This window comes from Scophthalmus maximus, chromosome 19, assembly GCF_022379125.1.
Source record: "Scophthalmus maximus strain ysfricsl-2021 chromosome 19, ASM2237912v1, whole genome shotgun sequence".
In the NCBI taxonomy this organism is placed as follows: Eukaryota; Metazoa; Chordata; class Actinopteri; order Pleuronectiformes; family Scophthalmidae; genus Scophthalmus; species Scophthalmus maximus.
In genome coordinates, this window is record NC_061533.1 from 2,665,001 (window position 1) to 2,687,784 (window position 22,784).

Sequence of the window (22,784 nt, forward strand, 5' to 3'; positions counted from 1 at the left end):
TGTAAAACAATCAGCGCCGACGCGGGGAGAAGCAACTTTTGTAAACAACCAAGATGGCTGCCGCTGACGAACGAGCATTTGACTCAAAGTACCCAATATTTTCACATTTCTCCCATGAATCTTGGAAAATTGAGAATGAACCGAGAGGTCCCAGACTAATACGCATTTGAGTATTAGTCTGGCTACGCCAGGCTACCTTTGAAATATCCGGTACTTTTAGTCCAATGCTCGTTTGGCGGCGGCCATTTTGTTTACAAAAGTCGCTGCTCTCCGCTTCGTGGTATAAGCCCCGCCCATTATCAGATAATCGGTTGTGATTGGACCAACAAGATTTCTCCCGGTTGGTTTCCAATGGAGGAGATCCAGACCGAGTCTGATAGAGGAAAAGAAAAGAGCTCCCAGAATCCATCTGGGTCCCATGTGTCGCCAAAAACAGTGGCGGTTTTCATTATTTTCTGACCACCTGTCGACTAAAAGCTTATCTGAACGAATCTGAACCCTGACAGATTAATTGATAGCGAGTTAAAAAGTGGAGCGACTGAAAGTGGAATGAATAATTCAACACCCTGTCATTTAACTTTTACGCAGTCAGAGCCAGTGAGTGACGCGGAGGAGCGAGCTGCAGCTGCTCGCCCGGGTCGCCGCTTGTGTTTGAATAAATGGGAGATGAGAGGGCAGATTGTCACGGGGGCCGAGGGATCAGTCAGAATCGAGGAAGAAAGCGACGCGGGGCTCCCAGGGACGACCGGTTGAACGGCACAAAAGGCTTCTCCTCCGCCGCGGATCTCTGGACCAAACCTCGTCCCTGGGCTCGCCGCCTGAAGCCGGGCGCCCGCCGTGACGCTGAGCCTTGGTGATGCGCTGCAGCTGGAGGAGGCGACGGCGGCGGCGCTAATGGCTTTCAAACTTCCCTTAAAGACGTGAAAATTGACGCGGCTGAATAATTCACGGCGGAGCATATGCGAGGCCTGTCGCCCGGCATCCAGGAGCCATCAGTCTGCTGAACGGGTCCGCGTGGCAGAAGTTCTGATGACGGATCATCTCCCGAAAGACCGGGACAGGACGAGACGTCAGTCAGAGACAGATGGTGCAAAGTTTTCAATGAACTTAAGGTTTTCCGGGAACGGCAGCTGGTAACGTGCAAGGAGGAAACCAGCGTGTGGCCTGACACGACTCCACAATCACACGTCTTTATGTTTCCTCAGACAACCGTTCCAATTCGTGGTGGACAGTGCTGGGGTTTTCTTCCCACTCCAGGAAGTCAATATGTTCCCATTCCCTTACTGTATCCACTGGATCAGAGTCTGAATCGTCAAAGTCTGAATCATTAATGTCAAAATAACCTTATGGAACATTTCCTACGGTTTCTTTCTTGGCCAAAGTCTCGTGATCCTTCCACCAAGTTTCTGAGTAATCCTGCAGCAAAATATCCAATCCAGTAAAAACATAAACTTCAATAAAACCCAGCTGCGTGATCTAAAAAACATGATCCGCTGTCACACAGGGTCTGACAAAATTCTTTCAAAGTTGTCTGACGGGGAAAAATGATTCTTGAGATTGACTGGAGGCTTTCAGGCCTTGAACCTTCTCTTACTGGTGGAACCGCCTCTTAAGTCATATTCACACTCAACACAACCTACGGCGAGGAGTCACATGTCAACGTTTGGTCATTTGAAAGGGTTACGAGGCAAAAGTGTTGGAAACAAGTGATGTAAAGACAATTTAGAGCCAAAAGTATGGAGCTAAATCAGGGCCATATGTTTTGTTGGTTCAAAGAAAAAGTTTGAAACTGAGAGTTCAGGTTTTGATCTTGAACTTTGAAAATTAAAACAGTGTTTTCAAAATAAAAAAATAAGTATAGGAAAAGAAATTCCAATCAAATATTATTTTGATTCAATCGTGGAATTCTTTTTGAATGACTCGTTTATTTTAAAATTTTCACTTTCATAAATAATTTAGAAATTTCAGGTCTCATTTTTTTCAGCCGCAGATTTTATGTTTTTCAGTGTCGGATAAAATTTTTCACATTTCACTTTCCATTGTGTTCCACTTTCAGGTCGATTTTTTTCAGTTCAGACCTAAAAGAGTTTATCGCCTTATATCCGTTTTTCCAGCAGCAGCTTGAATCATCTGACGCGGCACGTTTGAAGATCCGAGGCCGACAAGCGCCGCCCACGTCCTCGTGTGGCGTCCCCCCAACGTGGAGGACAATCAAACGCCAGGACATTTCTATCATAAACATGTTCATACCCCCCCACCGCCACTGAGGCAGATGGGAGCGGCCCCCGTTTAATTATTGACGAGCGTCAGCGTTAGCTTCTGTACCTGCTTTGTAAAGCAGGTGTCGCCGCCGCCGCTCCGTTATTGTTTCGCCCCCTCCGACGCCATTGTGGAAACACCAGGTGAGGACACGCTGCCGCGAGAGCGCAGCCACTTAACCCCTCGTCGGGGCGCCGAGCGGGGTGTGTGCGGGGGGCTCCTAATGGGGATACACATGGGGAGGGGGATGAGGACGAGGAGGGGGAGGGAAGGCAGATGCCAGTGTTTGAAGCCTGATGCCACAGCTGTCAGCGCAGATGAGGCCTCCTCGTGAGTGCTCCTACACGCAGCTCCGTGACCGGCCGAGGACACTGCGATTCCTGCACATGCGGCCTTGGATGCTCCCCCCCCCCCCCCGCCCGCCAGCGGGACGGGACGGGACTGGACGGGAAGCGGAGCGGCGGCGGCCTCGCGCTCGAGCGGCCGCTGTATCTCGAAATATGTTTTCACATCTGTGAGGTCAAGACGGGGATTCAAAGGCCTCCGTGCGATAAGGAACACGAAGGAATTCACAATGAAAAGATGGCGATTCTTCTCCGGCTGAGCAGAGCGGCGCCCGGGAGCAGACAGATGGACGGAGGCGGAAGTTTGCGGGCTCCCGACGTTCCATGCAGGTGGTCGGGGGGGGGGAGGGGGGGGGGGGGGGGGGGGGGGGGAATCCTCAGTGCACGGTGAATTATTTAAACGCGGAGCGTGGAAAAGGGAATGGCTGCATCTGTCGCACATCCTTTCAGAGCCCCCTCCAGCAGATGTGTTTACTCGCCGCCCGCAGCAGCTAACTGCTTAACGGGTCACCGTCGGCAGCCAAGAGTTAATCAAGCGGGCGCTCCTGCAAACGGCGGAGCGCAGTACAGTACAGGAGCATCGGCTCAGGTCCTGTCGGGGGGTGGGGGGGCTGCAGATGTTCTTTCCACCGTATCCTGGACCGGTCGGTGGAAAGACGCGAGGGGAGGTCGCGTTCCGCTCTCCGGGTTTTTGTCCGAGAGAGGAATCGGAGTAAAAACACTAAAACGAGGACGTCTGTCTCACCAGAAAAAAGCAGACAAGGAGTGGACAAGACACTCGAGACATGACATTTGATATTCTGATAACAAAACAATTTGCTTCCTGATCCAAATTTTCATTATAGAAACACACCTGATAAGAACTGGGTCACGTGCCAAGAGTTTTTCTTACTCTAAAATTATTATTTGTTTTAATTTATCTGCAATTATTTTTGAAAAAATTTGAGAGTTCATTCAATTAATGACCAAAACAGTGTCTGAGGATTATGTGATTCTTTGTTCTACATCTTTTTTAGATGAATTTCTCAGCTGATATTTAAATTGTTATTAAGACACAAACGGGAGAATCTGAAGATAACGCCCTGGATTCTGGCATTTAACATTTAACATAGTAAATGATTCATTCATAAATGTTATGTCTTTTTATGACGATATTAGTCAAAATGTTGAAGCATCATTCAAAAGAAATCCTGGATCCAGTTCTGGATCCCTATGACCCCATGACCTTATATTTGACCCCAAACTGGGACACAACACGTCATACGAACGTAAAAAAAATGATATATAACAAATACAAATGTAAAAAAATATATATAATAAGTACAAGAGAAATTAGAGACGAACACAGAAACCTTAAAAACACGGCCGCAGTTTGGATTTAAAACTCCGAGCAGATAATCTGAGGTGAGCGGCTCCAGTCGCCCCACGCGTCATCGTACGATCTGATAATCTGTTCTGGAGCTGAGAGAAACGCCTTCAGGAGCCAGCGGCGCTCGTAATCATACATTTTTGATTGGATTTGCAAAGCGAGCGCGGACACGAGAATCTGCCGCTCCGTCTCGAAACGCCTCAGCGATCATCTGTCGGTGCGTCGGGATTAAAGAGGAGACGACGTTGAACTCAAACAGTGAGCGACGCAGCCAAGAATAAAGAAAAAAAAACGCATGTTTACACTGTTTTCACTTCCATCTCGGAGGGTTGTGATGCACGGGGTTGTTGTTTTTGAGTTTTCTTCTCCGTCGAGCTACATCCACAATGTTTGCTGCGTCTTCATCCCTTCAGCGACTTGTTTTAACATAAAGAAAGATGTTGAGACAGCTCTCAGGAAAAAGGAGAAGCTTAATAAAGACGGTGCGTTTGAGGCAAGAAGAGAAACCAAGAGGATTCAAATATCTCAGCTGGTAACAAGAGAGATATCAGTGTGATATGAAGAAAAAAGAAAAAAATGAGGAAATAAATGAGAAAAAGGGGGAATAAAAATGTTATGAAGGAGCAGAAGAGAGGAAGTGTGTGTGTGTGTGTGTGTGTGTGTGTGTGTGTGTGTGTGTGTGTGTGTGTGTGTGTGTGTGTGTGTGTGTGTGTGTGTGTGTGTGTGTGTGAGAGTGTGTGTGTGTGTGTGTGTGTGTGTGTGTGTGTGTGTGTGTGTGTGTGTGTGTGTGTGTGTGTGTGTGTGTGTGTGTGTGTGTGTGTGTGTGTGTGAGTGTGTGTGTGTGTGTGTGACCATGTTCCATCATCTTTCACCACCATGTACTTACTGTCCGACTTCATAGAGCTTGGGCGCAGGACACAGCAGATAATCGTTACGCACTGCGGTCGGCTTGTTATCTGCAAAAAACAAAACAAAACAAAAAAAACATCAATAAGCTTTTTACATTATTACTTTTTTTTTTACCGTGAGACATCGTTTTTTTTATTACAAAAAAATGAGCCCATGTCCCTTTTGTGAAACAGCGGCCACTGTGGCCAGAAGGGGTTATTACAGGATAACGGCACAGTGAACTTCCCGACATTTCCCCTGATTCTCAGGCCCGGCACTGAATCAGGAAGTGGACCAAATGTAAACACCACTAAACCTTTGTTTACTGAACAATATTCCAAATTAAATTCAAACTTTGTTCTTAATGTTATTCAGAAAAATAAATGAAAAAGAGATTTGTAACATCAGACCAAATTCTGTTTAATTCAGCTTTTCATATTTTCAATATTGGCCAGTAAAACTCCTCCTCAACCTGATGCATCATAGGAATTTCTGTCTCGAGTATTATACATTTGCAAACATCTATGTCTTTGCATTCAGGGAGATATCAACACCGTGTCATATGCTTGATGTTTCAGCATTGTCGTTCCGATTATTAATTTTTTTTCCTCCCGACTGGACGACCGAAGCGTCTGTTTCACATATGCGCTGCGTGTTCCATCGTTCGCCGCGTGGCGCCCCTGTCCATAATTATACTGTTGAAAAAGGTCGGAGCTGAACACATGCAAGACGCCGACGAGGGAATAAATAGGCCCCAAGTGGGCAAATGTGAGGACGCCTCAACTGAGAAAAGGACTAACAGGAAGACATCTGCTCACGGCTACTTCCCATTTCAGACGGAGTTAAAAAAAAAAGAGAAAAAAGGAAGAAGAAGAAGAAAAAAATCCTCTCAAGCATTTTGAGTCATATGATGACAAAATCAAAAATAACTTTGTGGACGCGTGCAAGTGTTGTCATTGGCAGCCGTCAATCCAGCTGGAGCTGGAGGAGAAAATCCTGTTTGCTTCCTGAAAAAGGACTTTTTTTCTTCTTCAACCGAACGGACTGTCAGCTGAAAATGAGGAGCGCGGTGACGCACAAGGGATTCAGATCAGACGCTGTAGATGTGGAATCCACAGACGTTTCTTTATCCACTCACCTCGCGGCAAAGTTAGGTACGAAAATGAGACTTAACGACTAGCGCCAGTGTGACCTTCGATGGGGTCGTCAGTGATGTCATCAAAGCGGTTGTGCCCATATCCAAACGGACGTCCTGTAAGTCAGTAGGTCCGGAGAGAAAAGCCATTGCAGAAGTGCCTGAAGCCTGTGTTCTCTGGAACGACCAGCAGGGGACGACTCCACTGGTTGTTTTCTGCTGGAGTCCACATTCTCCAATATGGTTACATCTGGTTGGCACTGGCCAAGATGCTACCTCCGACTCCACAGAGAAGCAACTATCTCGTCGCACGACGACGGAGGTTATGATTTCGCCCCTAGTCCGTTTGTTCGTCAGCAGGACAACGCAAAAAAAAAAGACTCAACGAATTTCCACAAAACGTTGCCACGGATCCGGGAATGTGGGAATGTTTTATCCGTTTTTCTTTAACTTTGTGAGATGGCGTTTTTTTTTTTTAGGACACTTTTTGACAGATCTCAAAGGGAAACAATTCATGGATCTTGATGCAAAAAATAAATAAAATCAGGCGTGTTTATGGGAGGGATGTCTCACCTCACGTCCCAGTTTGAACTAATAAAGAACGACACTGGACGACTCCTTTGAAGGCTTCATATGAGGAACATGATTAAAACATATCACAGCCGTGCTGACACGATGACCGCGTGTGTGTTTTTTTCCAACACTCACTGAAGGTTTGCTGGTCGACGATGAAGCTGCAGACGACGCCTTCGTTGCTGCGGCCGAGGGCGAATCCGTTTCCCCGCAGGACGATGTCGAAGGACTCTGAGGAATGTAAACACACGGGAGATAAGACGGAGGGGAGAGGGGAGGGGGGAGGGGCAGACAAGACAGACAGGAATCTTTCCAATCAATGTGTTGTGATCATTTTTATGTTTTCACAGCATTGCAGTTGACGTTCACGTGTTTGGCAGAGTGGTGGCGTATGTTTGTATTTAGATATACGACATATATTTCAAAAAAAATCAAGAGCAAAACTGTTTGAATAACTTGCACTATGTTTGTTCCAGCTGGACAATAACACCACGGTCATGAATGTGGACCTAACACATCCTGACATGTGGGCAATTTGATTCAGGCCCAAGCTGGAGGTCACAAGGTCGTCATGGAGAGGAACAAACCTAACAGGCCAGAAGATCATGACAAGTATAAATATATATATATATATATATATATATATATATATAGGTCTGAGAGACGAATTCATGTTAATCTTTCTTGTGAAATTCTAGATAGTTTCACAAGCCTCTAGAAGGGGAAATTAAAAACAGCTTGAGGAGGAAACTTCTAACAACTCTTGAGGCTGTGGCTCAGGAGGTCAAGAGGTCGGCGGTTCGATCCCAGCTTCCCCCCTAGTCCGTATGCCGACGTGTCCTTGGGAAAGACCCTTAACCCCTAAACTGCCTCTGACTGTATGAAAATGTGTGTGTGTGTGTATGTGTGTGAAAGGATGAATGTGACTTGTCCTGTCAAGCGCTCCGGGTGGTCAACAAAACTAGACAAGCGCTACATGAATACAGTCCATTTACCATTTAACTATGTTTTTTTATGTTTTGAACGCAGCATAACCGGGGGTCAAAGGTCACAAGTGACGTGAGGTGAAGCTGCAAAACCTCCAGTAGTCGACACTGTCTGAGGTTCAGTACTCGCTGCCTCACCACTGCTTGAAACCGGAGATATCGTTCCAGTTATTCCAGGAAAACCATCTTGAGCACGCAGTAAAAAAAAAGAAGAAGAGGGATTCCTCCACTCACCGTTCACACAGACGCTGGACGGCTCCACACTCAGGATCTCTGTGCACGATCGCTTTAATATCTGCAGGACGAGGGAGAAAATCAAAAAATCAAATGGGTGCATTATCCCCTTTCGGCCCAAAGGAATAAATACATCAAATCCCCCCGGGGCCGTTTATCAGCGCCGTCAACTTTCAGGTAAACAAGATTAGGGCGCAAACACCTGAGAAACGTCTCGGCGGGCGAGGAGGACGGCGAGGCGGAGGACGGCCGCCGTGTCAAACCTTCATGGGGAAATTATGCGAGACTGTTCCTATTCCTCAGTTCTATTAAAAAAAAAAAACGGTTCCTGCATTAACATATAAAGAGGCGACGCCACTGTCCACTGCGATTCCATAAATCAACAAAAGGACAAACACACAAACGCCCCCCCGCTACACAGTCGGTAAAAAGAAGCATATTAACCCCGATACAGGACACTTGAACCTTTCATATGATGTTGGGCAAAACTTCAATCTGACGAGCAGGAAATGGGGGAGTGTTTACAGCGGCCTTATTAAATATGACGGTTTGATATGGAAGCGTTGAAAAGGGGGGAGAGGGTTGTGGATGACAGCAGCTGGGAGGAAGAAGGATCATCTGCCGCTGGTTTCTTCCCCGTCTAATCACTTCTTTGGCAACGCGCCTTAAAATAAAAATAATAAATAATAGAAATGAATAAAAGAAAATGTCTTTCTACGACTATATTGATGATAGGACTGACAGGAATGACATTGCAGGAATGTTCTGCATTCTGACGAGTAGGTCTTAAAATACAGTAAAGTAAAAATTAGGTCATTTGTTAGGGTCAGAGGATCTTTGGAGATATTCAAATATCAGGGTTACGACACATTTTCCATTTTTTAAATTCCACACTTTTCCCCAGGGTTCAAATTTCCGTCTTCTGGCTTGATTTTTTTTTTCAGACCACAATTTGACATCAGAGTTCTATTACATAAGTTAATATGGAGGCGGTCGTCCAAATATCCAAATATCATCCGGGTTCCTGTATCTCCGCCGGCGCTGCAGCTCGTGGCCAGTTCACGGGGGGAAATTCTCTCGTGGATCACATAACCAAAAGACGCCTGCGATACTGTCAAAGAGTTTAAATGAACAATAACCACGTGGCCACACTGCAACTTTAAGGGGGTTTTCCCCCAAATTGTCCCTTGTAGCTCAGGCAACACAAGTCCCAGTGTAACACGACTTTGCCAACTCTCCCTCCCCCTCCCTCTCCGCTGTGAGTTCCGTGGTGCCGGTCACATGATCCGGCGGCGAGAGGAGGCCGCGCAGATGACCTCAAGTCCCCGCGATGCAGCCGAGGAACGGAGCGGACGGCCAAGCTCATTACGAGTCGGAGAGGAATGCTGCAGCGTTGCTCAGCGAGGAGCGAGGGGACGAGCTGAGGAGTCGTCGTCGTGCCGCTGCTCGTTCTCATGAAAGGGTTGGAAAAGTTTTTTGGAAGGACGAAGGGAACACACATGCAACGTTAATGCGAAGGATTCAATTTAGAAACTGACTGTGCAAGACGTCCTCTATGTAGATGTATTAACTCCGAACAAACCAAATATCTGCTCGTCAATAATCAACATCCAAACTTTCACAAGCTCTAAACACATTTGATGTTCATCATTGAGGGAATGTCTTTTTTTTGGGGATCATTTTTGATCATTTTTGCTGCAAACATATGCAACATACATCACCAAGGCTCACGATACTGTGTGGTCATGCAAGTAGAATAAGAAAATGAACATGTCATATATGATTTTAACGTATAAAAAAATAAACTAAAAAGGAAAAAAGAAAACTCAAAAGCTTTTGAAAACGACTGTTTGCAGCTCTTCTCGCAAACCAATTACAAACTTATTTGCCTGTAATAATCTATAATCAAATCCAGGCTTTATTACTGGGTGGATTCACATGCTCCTTGGAAATGTCAATATTCTGTGTAATAAATATTGTGCGTTTTCCCTTTTTCTTTTCTTTTCCAGGGTGTTGGTCGTCGTCACTTAGCACCTGGTTTTTGAATGAAGTGTCTTTTTGTTTTCCTCATTCTTATTTCACACAGGCTCACGATTGAAAACATATGTCGTGTGTGATTCTAATGTTTAATCCAAATGGGGCAAATAAAACTGAAATGCATGTTTGCTGTTTGCGCGCAGGCCTCGTTTCCTCCTGCGGGTTCTGTGCGACGCCGACTCTGTTGTACTTTATTAGCATCGCGTGTCAGACCCTGAAGCCACGCCCCTTTTTGGCCTTTGCCTCCGTCTGGTTGGCTCTGGTCTTTTTCCCCTCAACACTGACGCCGATGTGAGGAACCGGCTCGGGGTCAGAGGGAACTCTGGGCGTAGATTCATAAATAATGTTGCCACACAAACCCCCGCGCGGCGACTGACAGGGATGGACACAAACACACGGACACACACACGGACGGACGGACACACACACACACACACACACACACACACACACACACACACACACGGACGGACACATACACACACACGGACACACACGGACACACACACACACACGGACACACACACGGACGGACGGACACACACACACACACGAACACACACACACACGGACACACGGCGCTCGGCCCGAAAAAGAAGCCGCAGCACAAACGGAAAAGTCTCAGTAATTTGTCTGGCGGGAGACGAGGAAGCGGCTGCACGGGGGGAAGCGGTCGTCGCACAAACACTGTTTGAGAGACTCTGACTCTCGGACTCTCACTGCGACCAGATAGATTTCAATGGCGTTCAACTGGCTTTCATTCTGTGAAGCATTAAAGTTGCCGCTGTCGAGTTTGGACCCTCGACACGATGAAACGATGTCGTACGGACGGTGACGACCTGCCGCCGCCGCCGCCTCGGGTTGGAAGGACGCGTTCCTTTCCGCCCGTCTGCCAACCTGAGGCCACAGCGAGCGGCTTCCGCAGGAAGTTCACCGAGACGATTCCCCCAAACCATACGTCGGCGCCTCCAGTTACTTCTGAGATCAGGATAGAAACCTCTAAACGGAAAACTGAAAGATTCAACCGCGACCGAGGCAAACAGGAAGCAAGAACTCACGGAGTTGACGATGCCCTTGAGCGCGTGGAAGCCATCTTTGACAGGAAACACTTGGTCCTTGGTGTCGGCGATCTCGGCGAGCTGCGGGGGGGAACGAGACGGGAGCGGAGTTAGGAGCTTGATTCAACGCCGCCTCCTTCCTCTTTGTGACCGAGCACCGTCCTTCTTGTTCTTGCACCATGGGCAGCGGCACGCGCGGCAGATGGCGCGACTGTGGCAAACACTTTGCTCGACCATAGAAAAAAAACTACAAAAAGAAAAAGAAATAGCTGGGAGCGACATGGCCTTTGTTTATGACTTGATGCGAGCTCATCGTGGCAGGATGGTTACCAATGGTTACAGGGGGACGGAGGGGACACAGTGACACCACAGACATCACTGACCACTCAGACACAAACCCTGTGTAAATATATTGATTGAACAGACGATGGAACAATAACTCATTTGATTTTACTCCTGAGTTTCTACTTAGAACAACTTCTTCTTCCGGCTTCACGGCAGAACTGGCGTTTCCATGTATAAATATACATAATAAACAAACTACTGCTAACACAAAGTACGTGGCTTGAGGTAACGTTGTTGGTATTCGAGGGACACGCCCACTTTTTAATCTTTATTTCAGTTATAATTGGTATTTAGTCTGTGTTAGTTAGTGAGTTATGTTTTCACCTCCTGTCCGAGGGATCTCGAGCTCTGCTGGAAACAGCATGTTTCATCTTATTTGGGCCCAAACATCCGAAGTAGTTAAAAAGGTTTCGCGTTCGCCATGTTTTTCTGCCACGAGAACTTTCTTCGAATCCACTGCGACCGCCGAGCCGACCGAAGCCCCTGGTCTCCACTACGTGGTGACCGCCGCACATCCACCTCCACCAGCGCGCGCCGCGCGGCCGATCTAAGAACCGGGGCCCCTCTCCTCTCACCTGCTGCTCGTCGAAGTCCTTGATTCCCACGCAGTAAACGCGGGCGCCGAACCTCCTCGCCTCGTCCGCCTGCGGCTCAAAGAGGCGGGTGGACGACGCGCGGCGATGTGGAGCGTGAGGGGGGGAAAAGAAACAAGAAGACGAGAAACACACACACTGTGAAAACAGACAGCTGAATGGAAGTGTAAAGGGGCCGAGGGGGGGGGGGGGGGGGACCTGACTCTCGGACCTGCTTCACCGTGAGCTGGTGCACGTAGACGGCCAGCTTCCCGTCCGTCAGGGCGAGGATGATGCTGGAGGACTTCATCGACTGCTTCTGTATCTGTGCCGAGGCCTTCGCGCGTTCCAGGGAGAACAGAGACGGAGCGGATTGGTCAGGTTTCCACCTTCTCACAAGATTCCATTTGTTTCAACAAAAAAAAGAAAAGGGGGGCTTCCGAGGCGGTGAACTGACCTCTTTGAGTCCCTCGTGCATGTACGTCTCACCTGCGGGCTTCACCTCCCGCAGACGCTCCAGACCCTTCTCTATCTCGGACCTGCGAAACACGCAGGCGGGGAAAATCTGTGTTTGGCTGAAATCATGTTCGCGTTACCGCAGCGTGTTGACGCCGATCCATTATAGAGAGAGGACTATAATTTGTGGTCGTGGTTGTGCCAGTGAGAGACATTCATATGGTCATGTGGTAAAGACGAAAAGGAGAAGAGGCTTATTGTGTGGAAGAGAAACCAGAGGGGAAATGATGAATTACAGTGAAATCAAAGTTGTGTCATGCGTTGAAAGGGAAACGTAGGATATCATTAGAACTGTGTTCAGTTCAGATTCTGATTGGCTCACAGATTTGGGGACTAATCACAGATACTCATTCACAAACTGCAGGTTGTGATTCATCTTGTTCTAATGAAAACACATAATTACATGTGAAGCCAAACTTTCATAGCAAACTTGAATTATTACGCAATGTTACTGTATTTTTCTATCCATATTCCATGTTTACGTTGTACGAATTATTCCCGTTTTTTATATTTTCTTCTATGCTTACATTGTATGTTTACTTATTTATTACTTTTAATACTATTTATTTCATTACTTTTAACCCGTGCTCCATCACACGTGAGCGTACAGTCGCGATATGAAGACGTAACAGGGTCGTGGATGTATGAATGTACGAGCTCAGTACCTGTCTCCGGTCAGAGGCAGCAGGACTTTTGCTTGGGCGGAGAACACGATGAAGGAGACTCTCATCCTGGGGCTGAGGACAAACAAGAGATCAGAAATGCTTCAATTAATTCAAACCATCTCAAGATGGACGCCGCGTCCCTATCGAAAGGACGACACGCAACAAGTTCTTATTTCCTCTCCGCCATAAAAATCGTCACTTCTGTCCTTCGTCGTCGTCTTCATCAACCGGCGCCCGCCCACGCAGCGGGACATGTCACACGCTCAGACGGGCTATAAAAAGGAGTCGGGCGTGAGAGACGGTTTCATATAAAAAAAAATAAACAGCTTCTGCACGAGTTCAGTTCAGGAGAATATTACAGAGGCGTAATTAACGGAGCAAACAGACGGGGCCCTTTTAATGTCAACTAATATTAGTGTGCGACTGAAGTGTGGAAGTGACGGAAGTGATTCATTCAATTTTGCATAAAAGGAAACGTGTTGTGGTGAGACACACACACACACACACACACACATCCTGTTGCACATACATGTACTTTGTACCTGCGACTTTGAAAAGGGTGTGAACTGACCAGAGTCTGGAATCTGTCCCATGACTCATGTTGAAAACTCGCCCTCTTCTCTCAGATACAGACACCGACCGACATGTTTGAGTTTTTCATCAGACAGAAACACTGTCAGCAGAGAGAAGTGGAAGAGGAAGTGAAAACTTATTTTTTTACTAAATACTGCAGATAAAAGTCAAATCAGGACAATATTTAATGTCCTGATTATATATATATATATATATATATATATATATATATATATATATATATATAAATATGTGTGTATGTGTGAAACTATCAAAATAAAGGATTTTAATTAATTTTGACCTCGTAAGGCGGATGGTTGAATATCTCTCGAAAACTTTAAATATCAGTGAGAGTACAAAGTTTGGGCAACAATATTACAACATTACTTCTTCAATAAATTATTTTTAAAAAATTAAAAAATTGGACCGTTTGGAGATTAAACCATCAACGCCCATAATTTCTAATCTTATCACAAGTTTAATAAAAACTGATCAGTGCAGAGCCTGAAATTATTGAATGGTCAATAATGCAACTTGGCAGACCTTGTGCAGCATTAATTATAATTTATAATCGTTATACGTATATACATTATATAAAGAAATTAAACACTTTCTAAAGTTTTGGTGTTTTTAACTTTTTAACTAAAATTTACAATTCAAAAAAAAAATTAGAAACAGATATCATTAGAGTTTCATGTTATTTTTCATATTCTGTGGATGAATCGGCTCAAAATGATGAGATGCACAAATTATGAATTTGAAAAAAGTTTATCATAAGTAAGCCGCAAGTAACCGGTAAGTTTACTGTATTTACAGGAATACTTGTATATACCCTTGTCCTCCACTTTGTACTTTCACATTCCTCCGACTGCTGGAATAAATGTCAAAGCACAACGCGCAGGACGAGCGTGCTGTCCCAGTTGATGAAGTATTAAAGTAGTGAAGCCGAGTCAACGCAGTAAATGTACACAGTTCCGTCCCAGGCACAGAGCGCACGGGGCGAGTTGAAGTGTCTCCGTCGGAGCATAAGGAGAGCTGCTGACACTTCTCACCCACGTGACACGCGAGTCGCCAACGTTTCCTCCCCCGCAAACACGGCGACGCGTCTTCGCGCCACGCGGACTGACCCGGCAGCGGCCGTGTATACAATCCACATCCTGTCTGCAACTTTTTTGCGCGTCACAGCGGGGACCGACAGAACCCGGCCCGCCGCTCAGGTGGCGGTTTCAGAAGGCGTGGGGGTCGTGCGTGTGCGGTTCACCTCGAGGTATTTGTCTACTTCTGAGGAAAAGATGAAGAGGCGGGCGATGCCAAGGACAAATCAGAGGGTGGAGGTGGTGGAGGTGGGAGTCTTTGTTCTTCTTCTCTCAGTCCAGTTCGCTCCACATGGCGGCACAGAAGTGCTGGTGGGGAGCGAGCGCTGTTCGAGCAGATTGTCCTCCGTCGCCTTCCCAGTGTTCTATTTGCTCTACTGAACCCCGTCCGCCCGCCGGCCGCTCTGTGGTGGTGGAAGCATGGGGGATGAAGTGTGGCGCCGGACCCCCCCCCCCCCCACACACACACACACACCCCGGCGTCCCCCTCCCCGGTGCAAATGGCCATTCTCACAGCCCAGAAGACTGCTCCTCTCTGCCACCCACTCCCACCTGGTGCCTTTGCTATTTTTCTTCAACCAGCCACGTGGTTCTGGCTGGGTCGCCGCCGTCTGTACTGTGCTGGCAGGCGGCGCCTTGGACCCACCACGTTACGCAAGGCGAACGTCTCTCCATCTTTTTTGATGGATTATGTACAACAACAACAAAAAGAAAATAACAGGGATGCCGCGGTGCGTAGCCGGTGCGTAGGGTGGGAAGTAGGGCCGCAACCAACGCTTCTTTTCACAATCTCTTAATCTGTCCATTACTTTCTCGATTAATCGATTAGTTACACCAAAGATATTCAGTTCACTGTCACAGAGGAGCAAAGAAACCAGAACACATTCACATTTAACGAGCTGAAATCAGAGAATTATGACCTTTTTATTTCATAAAAACTACTTGAACCGATAAATGGATTATCAAAATAGTCGACGATTCATTTAGAAGTCGATTAATAATCGATGAACTGTTGAAGCTCGAGTGGGAAGTCCTTTGAATCTGTGCAACAGGCTGCACCTACTTGAATCATTGACATTTACCTCATGAAACTACCACGCCGACGTTAAACTAGATTCATTTCCCTGCCGTCGGTTCTGTTGTCAGTGCCCCACGATACTTTTTTAGGAGCTGGCCGACGCCATTAACGGCTTTAAAGTCTTGTATTTACTGCGTACTTGAGCTTTTTATTTGATTTATTACATGGACTCAAGATAAAACTCCATGTCGCCATCGACATTAAATCATTGCTTGGGCCCCAAAAGTTAAGGGCCTTCATCTCATGTTTTTTTCTGTTGTTGCAATATATATATATACACATATATATATATATATATATGTGTATATATATGCATTGTGAAACCCCTTCCTGACTCCGTGATTCACAAGCCACATAAATAGCCAAATGATATTTAAAAAACTGTCACTGGTGACGTCACACTCACCTCACGAACCGGTCGGTGAGGTTCTTCACGAACGAGTAGATCTCGAACCAGTCGGCCGAGACGCTTCCAGACCTGAAAGCGGGAAACAAGAGTCAGTTCACAGCTCGTCAGCGGCGGCAGATTGGGTGCCGGGGAGTTTAAAGAAAAGAAAATACTGTACAGTATTTGTGCTTTGTACCACAACCACAGTTGGACGTTCACACCAGCCACATGCTGGATGATGGTGCTGATAAATCTGTGTAATATCGCAGCCACTTCAGCTGTTGGAGCCTCACACGTTCACAGGAGCTTTGCCTTTCTACAAATCGAGTTGGCCGGAAGAGTTGGAATTTATTTTCCAAGAAAAGGGGGTGGGGGGGGGGGGGAACAAAAGCGATATGGCAGTGACTCCGTCTTCTGAACTGAAAGCTGTGAGACAGAGTGGGAGGAAACTGCATTACAGTTCTAGCACCAGAGATTTTGAGGTTGTTAAGTCCAAGTTAAGTCCATTTTGTACAGTTCAGAAACACAGACGAGCTCCCAAAGGGATGACGGGCCAACGTGGACCAAACCCCGTCAGGAGACACGAAAGAACTCCTGGAATACTCAATGGAACGGAGACAGATTTTCAGGTGAACAACAATATGGAGCTATGGGAAGGAAAAGAGCAGAATGGCCATAGAGCTCCCACCTCCGCCGAGGCCCAACACTTCCCTTGAAGTCGGTGCAAAAATGGCGCACACACACTCAAAGATGAGTCCGCTGAATATGTCTGATTTCTTTCAAAAAGAGCCATGAATTATTTCGTGGAAATAAGTGATTTTTTTTTTGCGTTATCCTGCGGACAAACAAGCAAACGCAAAACTTGTGTTGTTGTGTGACTGACAAGATAAAAGAGAATTCCAGGATCCACCCCCCTTTGTCCAGATCCGCAACAAAATTCAGTGGGTTCTTTCTTGGTCGATGTCCCATCCTTCCAACTAGTTTCGTGGAAAACTGTTGAGTAGTTTAAGCGTAATCCTGCTGACAAGCCAAAACAGCCTCCTAACACACGAACAAGGGGACAAACAAACGAACGAGCAAGCGGGCGAACAAAAGTAAGAACAAACGGAAGAACAAGGGTACGAACAAACGGACGAATAAGTGTACGAATAAATGGACGAACAAAAATAAAAACAAACGGAACAACAAAGGTACGAACAAACGTACGAACAAATGTACTTACAAGCGTACGAACAAACGGACAAACAAATGTACTTACAAGCGTACGAACAAACGGACAAACAAAAATAAGAACAAACGTACGAACAAACGTACGAATAAATGTACGAACCAACGTACGAACAAATGTACAAACAAATGTACTAACAAGCGTACGAACAAACGGACAAACAAAAATAAGAACAAACGGAAGAACAAGGGTACGAACAAACGTACGAACAAACGTACGAACAAACATACGAACAAACGTACGAACAAACGTACGAATAAATGTACGAACAAACGTACGAACAAACGTACGAATAAATGTACGAATAAACGGACGAACAAGCGTACAGACAGGCGTAAAGGGGCAAAAACATAAACAGCAGTACATCTGATTTAAACACATACTGAAATACATTCTACAACTAAATGAGCTAACTCCAACAAAGGACTTTTCCAAATAGGACAAAGAGAAAAAGTCAACTAAAGAGTCTATTGGTTGAGTCCAGTTAAATGGATCCATTGATTGTCGCTGCGATTGGAATATTTCTTTCTTTTATTCTTTTGTCTTTCCTTCTCGTTGTCCTTTACGAACATTTTTGCATCGGTCCACACTCCTCTCTTCCTCTCCTCCGGCCGGTCTGAAAGCATGAACAACAGAGAATAGGAGGTTTTCCTTTGCGGCGTTACGTGTTAATTGGTTTTAAAAGAGTCTTTAAAAAGCAATTAATACTGCTGTAACCAAGGACAAGCCAATGTACGGTGGGAGTCAACCCGTGGCCCCTTGGTCCCCGCTCGCCACCCCGACGAGTCGATTGTGACCACGGCGAGTGCAGCGTGTAAAATGTGCCCTTGATGTAAGATGGTAATTAAACCAATAATTACAATTCAATGTATGTGCGCAGAACATAAAACAGAAGAGTTTGACCATTAGGAGGCTCATCTTTCATGCCGCCGCCGCCGCTCTGTCTCCTCCCGTCTGCCCGAGTCAAGGTCAGGCAGCGGAGGGACGCGACGACGGCCCGGGCGAAGGAAAGTTCCACGGTACTTTGACAATATTGGAACGTCGGCGGGTAATTAAGCAGCGTGTTAATTGTGGTTAAGTGTTGGAACGGCAGTAAAAATGGGGGGGGGGGGTGACAAATTAATGTCACTGCTCCGACAAGCCATCTGTTATTGATCAGATGGGGCGTTCAAGGAATTCTGGCTTCTCGACTTGCTGCATTTCCATAACCCCACTTCGCTAGACACTGGAATCGGTGCATCCTCAGTTACATTAGGTTCAAGGTCACTTCCTCTTAAATAATCTCCGTCCATACTAACACATCTACAATGTGCGTGTCGGCGTTAACCGGAGGCAGATCGCCTATCGGCAAAAAAACCACGGACGAGGACCAGCAATGAGCAAAACCAAACACCAGGGGTTTTATTTTGCTCGGGAACGATACCACCATATCAGTGTGGGTGTAGCCGGACTCGTGTGTTCATGTCCACACCAGACGGACAACAGGCCTCGTGCGTCCGCTCACTGCCTCAGAGCTGATGCGTATTTGCTGGATTATTTTTTTTTCCTAGATAAGGAAAATTACTTTTTTGGCAATAAACAAAACCGAAAAAGGACTGGAATCATAAATAGTGCAATATTGTGACTGCAAATAAAAATCTATTTTTGTGAAGTTACTACTCTTTGATGAAGTTTTCGAAGCTCATTTGAGCATCAAAATAAAATAATGTTTTGTCACAACGAAAAAGACTTGAACATGTTAAGTCATATTTATGCGTCAATATTTATGCCCGTTTCTCGTCCCCTTCGTCGAAGCTGCAGCTCGAGTGGAAAGCTTCCCTGAACGAATAAGGCTGGGTGACATTGAAAGCATCGCCTCGCAGGACTTCTCCTTGGAACGAACTCCAACTGAACGTTTCGGGGGAAAAAAAACCCAAACAGGAAAAAAAAACTTTCATGAACGGGCCTCAGATGAAAGTCATCATCACTTCTTTTGCACATCACAACCTGCTGACACTAGGACCTCAGCGTTATCAGAACAATCAGGAAGCCGAACAGTGGAAACATTTCCTTTCTGCAGACATGAACTACACGACACCCACGGACCAATCACCTCGAGTTCAGCTCTCACATTTCACATTTCGCTTACGTTACCCCAACACCCCCCAAAACTTACAAATGTATAAGGGGGGGGGGGGGGGGGGAATAAAAACAGCCCGGCAAATAATCATGTCATCATCCTGTAATTTTCCAATTTAGACCGAGGGCGAGGGCGGGGTCGTTTACAAAAAAGAAATGGGTCAAGGGAACAGTTTGAAACTCAGCCGCCCTGAGCGATGGCACGTTTCCAAACCGGGGGGAGGACGGGATGAAAAACAGTTGCTGTCAAGAACTGTAAACTCTCGCAGGACGCTTCTGCAGCAGACTTGAAGTTCTGCTGAGCTGAACTGAATCTGCCTGTGAACTTCGAGAGAAGTCACAGGAAGTGGTGCGTCGCCCAACAGCATCAACACAAACTACTCGACACAACGATAACAGAGAGAGAGAGAATTAAACGACTACAGGGTGGAATATTACAGATGTGTAACGTTCTTGCTTTTCATCACCTCCGGACGAAGCTCACAACCGAAACACAACAACTGAACTCCCTGAAGACGGCGCGGTTTAGGGTTCGGTTAACGTTTGGCGGATAGAGCTGGGGTTGGGGAAAGGCCGTGGTCGTGGTCGTGGTCGGACTCGTGTGTGTGTGTGTGTGTGTGTGTGTGTGTGTGTGTGCGTGTGTGTGTGTGTGTGTGGTTTGCTCTCCTCCTCCTCCTCCTCCTCCTCCTCCTCCTTTTCAACCGCCAACATCATATCTGTTTTTTTTTGTTTTTTTGCAAAGCTTCCATCGCTGCAGATTAATTCCTTCAGTCCAAACGACACAATGGCCTCATCCATCACTTTTACTACATTTAAAAAAGGGTTTTGTCTCGTTGTTCACCGACTCAAAACACTGTGGGTTTACACTTCCTGTTCTTTGTCCTGATTGGTCTCATTCAATTCATTGTTATAGCTTGTCTTTATTGTTTATATACATAAGCCCAACGCCGCCGCGTTGCATTCGTCCACTTATGTAATCAAACCAAACCAGATCTTTGGAAATTATATCTCAGGCAGGGGCGCTGGAAGAGGGCAACAGCCTGGGGCCCCCAAGCTGAGAGCGGCCCCCTGGAGAACCCAGCTGATTATGTATCAGCACAACCCTAACCCTGTATTCTGACAATATTGTGAGAATCTTCAATTCTATGATGGACTATGTACAGGACACTGTTTTGATGGTTAGTTTGAAGTGGTGGGGGGGGGGCAACAGGTCCCGTTTGCCTGGGGGGCCCCTGAAAGTCAATTGAAACGCCCCTGCTGTGAGTTTCCTTTAAAAAACCATTGTTATGCTTTGATTGCGTTAAAATAACACTTTACTGTAAAAGAAAAAAAAAGTTTGTGGACAACAGTGTCATGTCAGCACATGAACGGAGGGGTGTCCGATTACTTTTGGCCAAATCTGTTTTGTTTTGTTTTTGACAGTTATCAAAATGTTTGATATAAACCTGCAAAAAAAAAGTGTAAATCCATAAACACCCCCCTCCCCCTGCCCCCGGGGGCCACACCATCTCTCTTCTTCCCTCAACTTTAAAAAAAAAAATATCTAACTTTCTTTTCATTTTTATCGTCATTATCAAACTTTGATGCCATAAAACACAAAAACTAAAAAAAGTTTGTGGACAACAGTGTGAGCACACGGACGGAGGGCTGTCCGAATACTTTTGGCCAAATCTGTTTTTCTTTTTTGTGTGACAGTTATCAAAATGTTATATATGAACATGCAAAAGAAAAAGAAATAAGTAAATCCATAACCCCCTCCCCCATCATCTCTCCCCTTCCACCAATATTTGAAAAAAAAATCTAACTTTCTTTTCTTTTTTATCATCATTATCAAACTTTGTTGCCATAAAACACAAAAACTTAAAAAAGTTTGTGGACAACAGTGTGAGCACACGGACGGAGGAGTGTCCGAATACTTATTTTTGAGCGTGTGACAGTTCTCAAAATGTTATATAGGAACATGCAAAAGCAAAAAAAAAAAGTAGATCCATAAACAGGGCCCCATCATCTCTCTTCTTCCATCAACTTAAAAAAATAAAATATATATATATATATATTCTATGGAATATGGAATATGTATATATTCATATATATGTGTGTGTGTGTATATATATATATATGGAAGTTGACTCACTTGTCCAGGACGAAGTACAGGTCGTAGGCCCCGTGACACGACGCCTCCTCCGCGCGGCTCCACGACGCGATCATCCCCAGGACGAGCACCGCCGCCGCCGCCGAGCTCCAGCGGCTCGTCCCGGGGAAGGACCGAGGACGCCTCTCCAGCATGTTGGACTGTGAGTACTATTATGATATATGTTTATAACAGAAGGCCACAGTGTGTGTGTGTGTGTGTGTGTGAGCGTGTCGATGTGATGATGATGAAGATGATGATGATGATGGTGAGTCTGCAGCTGCTACATGTCACAACAACAGAAGAAGAAGAAGAAGAAGAAGAAGAAGAAGAAGAAGTTTTCACAACTTCGAAATGAGGGAAATCACGTCAGTGACGTCACCAGCGGCCCGTGAAGTTTCCTCATCCTGCTCCTGACTCACGGTTCGCTCACATCCTCCATAAAACAGAAGACCGTCGTGATAATAAATAATAGAAAGATGACACACACGACAAACTGCGACCAGCAGAGAAACTTAAACTTCACCGTGCGGAGAAAAGTTAGGCTGCGTTCACGGGCCCCCTCCAGAGCGTCGGACACCAGAGCGCTATGGGCGTCGACGTTGTTCAACAGCCACTCTTGCTCGTCGTGCTGCCTTCAGGGACCTTCGGGGAGTTTTACAGAAGTCTCTGCGTCCCGCCAGAGTAAAGTAAAACCACGCTTCAGTTTTTCGGGTTGCGGTTTGTCCCACAGCTCGCGAAGGCGTCATGGGCCTGAAGTTCAGCTGAACGTCACACGCCCAACAACATCTGTCTCATCTGGTGTTCAAGAACACTTCATAATGTCACATTAACAATATCTTCACCGGTCAGACACTTGATTCTTCTTTTTTTTAATTCGTCTTCAGACTAAAGTGTAAGAGCAAGGCACTGGTAGGGTTGGGGGTTCAATTCCCTAAGGGCCTACTAATGCAGAAATCTATTCTCTTGAAACTATCTATAACTATTGTAGCTGATAAAACAAAATAATTAGGATTACAAGGGATTGTCAGGAAGTCTGGTGTCATAACTGTGTCGTTTCCCGACGTGACTTGAACTGCACGTGTTCAGCAAACTGCAAAATCTCAGTTTGATCAATATGGGTTAACATTTTGAATATCAATTTTTTTTCAAGCTATTTTCTTCCATAGAATTATAATAAAACAAATTAAACA

The 22,784-nt window shown here is 45.9% G+C and overlaps 1 protein-coding gene across 1 annotated transcript in view; it reads right to left on the reverse strand.

The window, feature by feature from the left end:
• The window catches only part of antxr2a (ANTXR cell adhesion molecule 2a), a 65,643-nt gene extending 43,451 nt beyond the window's left edge, over window positions 1–22,192 (reverse strand). The window contains exons 1-10 of the mRNA XM_035639428.2: window positions 21,595–22,192; window positions 16,133–16,204; window positions 12,982–13,053; window positions 12,258–12,339; window positions 12,033–12,137; window positions 11,804–11,872; window positions 10,884–10,964; window positions 7,789–7,849; window positions 6,704–6,799; window positions 4,859–4,928 (exon numbers count right to left, since the gene is read on the reverse strand). Of these exons, the coding sequence (XP_035495321.2) occupies window positions 4,859–4,928; window positions 6,704–6,799; window positions 7,789–7,849; window positions 10,884–10,964; window positions 11,804–11,872; window positions 12,033–12,137; window positions 12,258–12,339; window positions 12,982–13,053; window positions 16,133–16,204; window positions 21,595–21,746 (860 nt within the window). The 5' untranslated portion in view covers window positions 21,747–22,192. The remainder of the gene's footprint in view (window positions 1–4,858; window positions 4,929–6,703; window positions 6,800–7,788; window positions 7,850–10,883; window positions 10,965–11,803; window positions 11,873–12,032; window positions 12,138–12,257; window positions 12,340–12,981; window positions 13,054–16,132; window positions 16,205–21,594) is intronic.
• Between the last annotated feature and the right edge of the window lie 592 nt (window positions 22,193–22,784).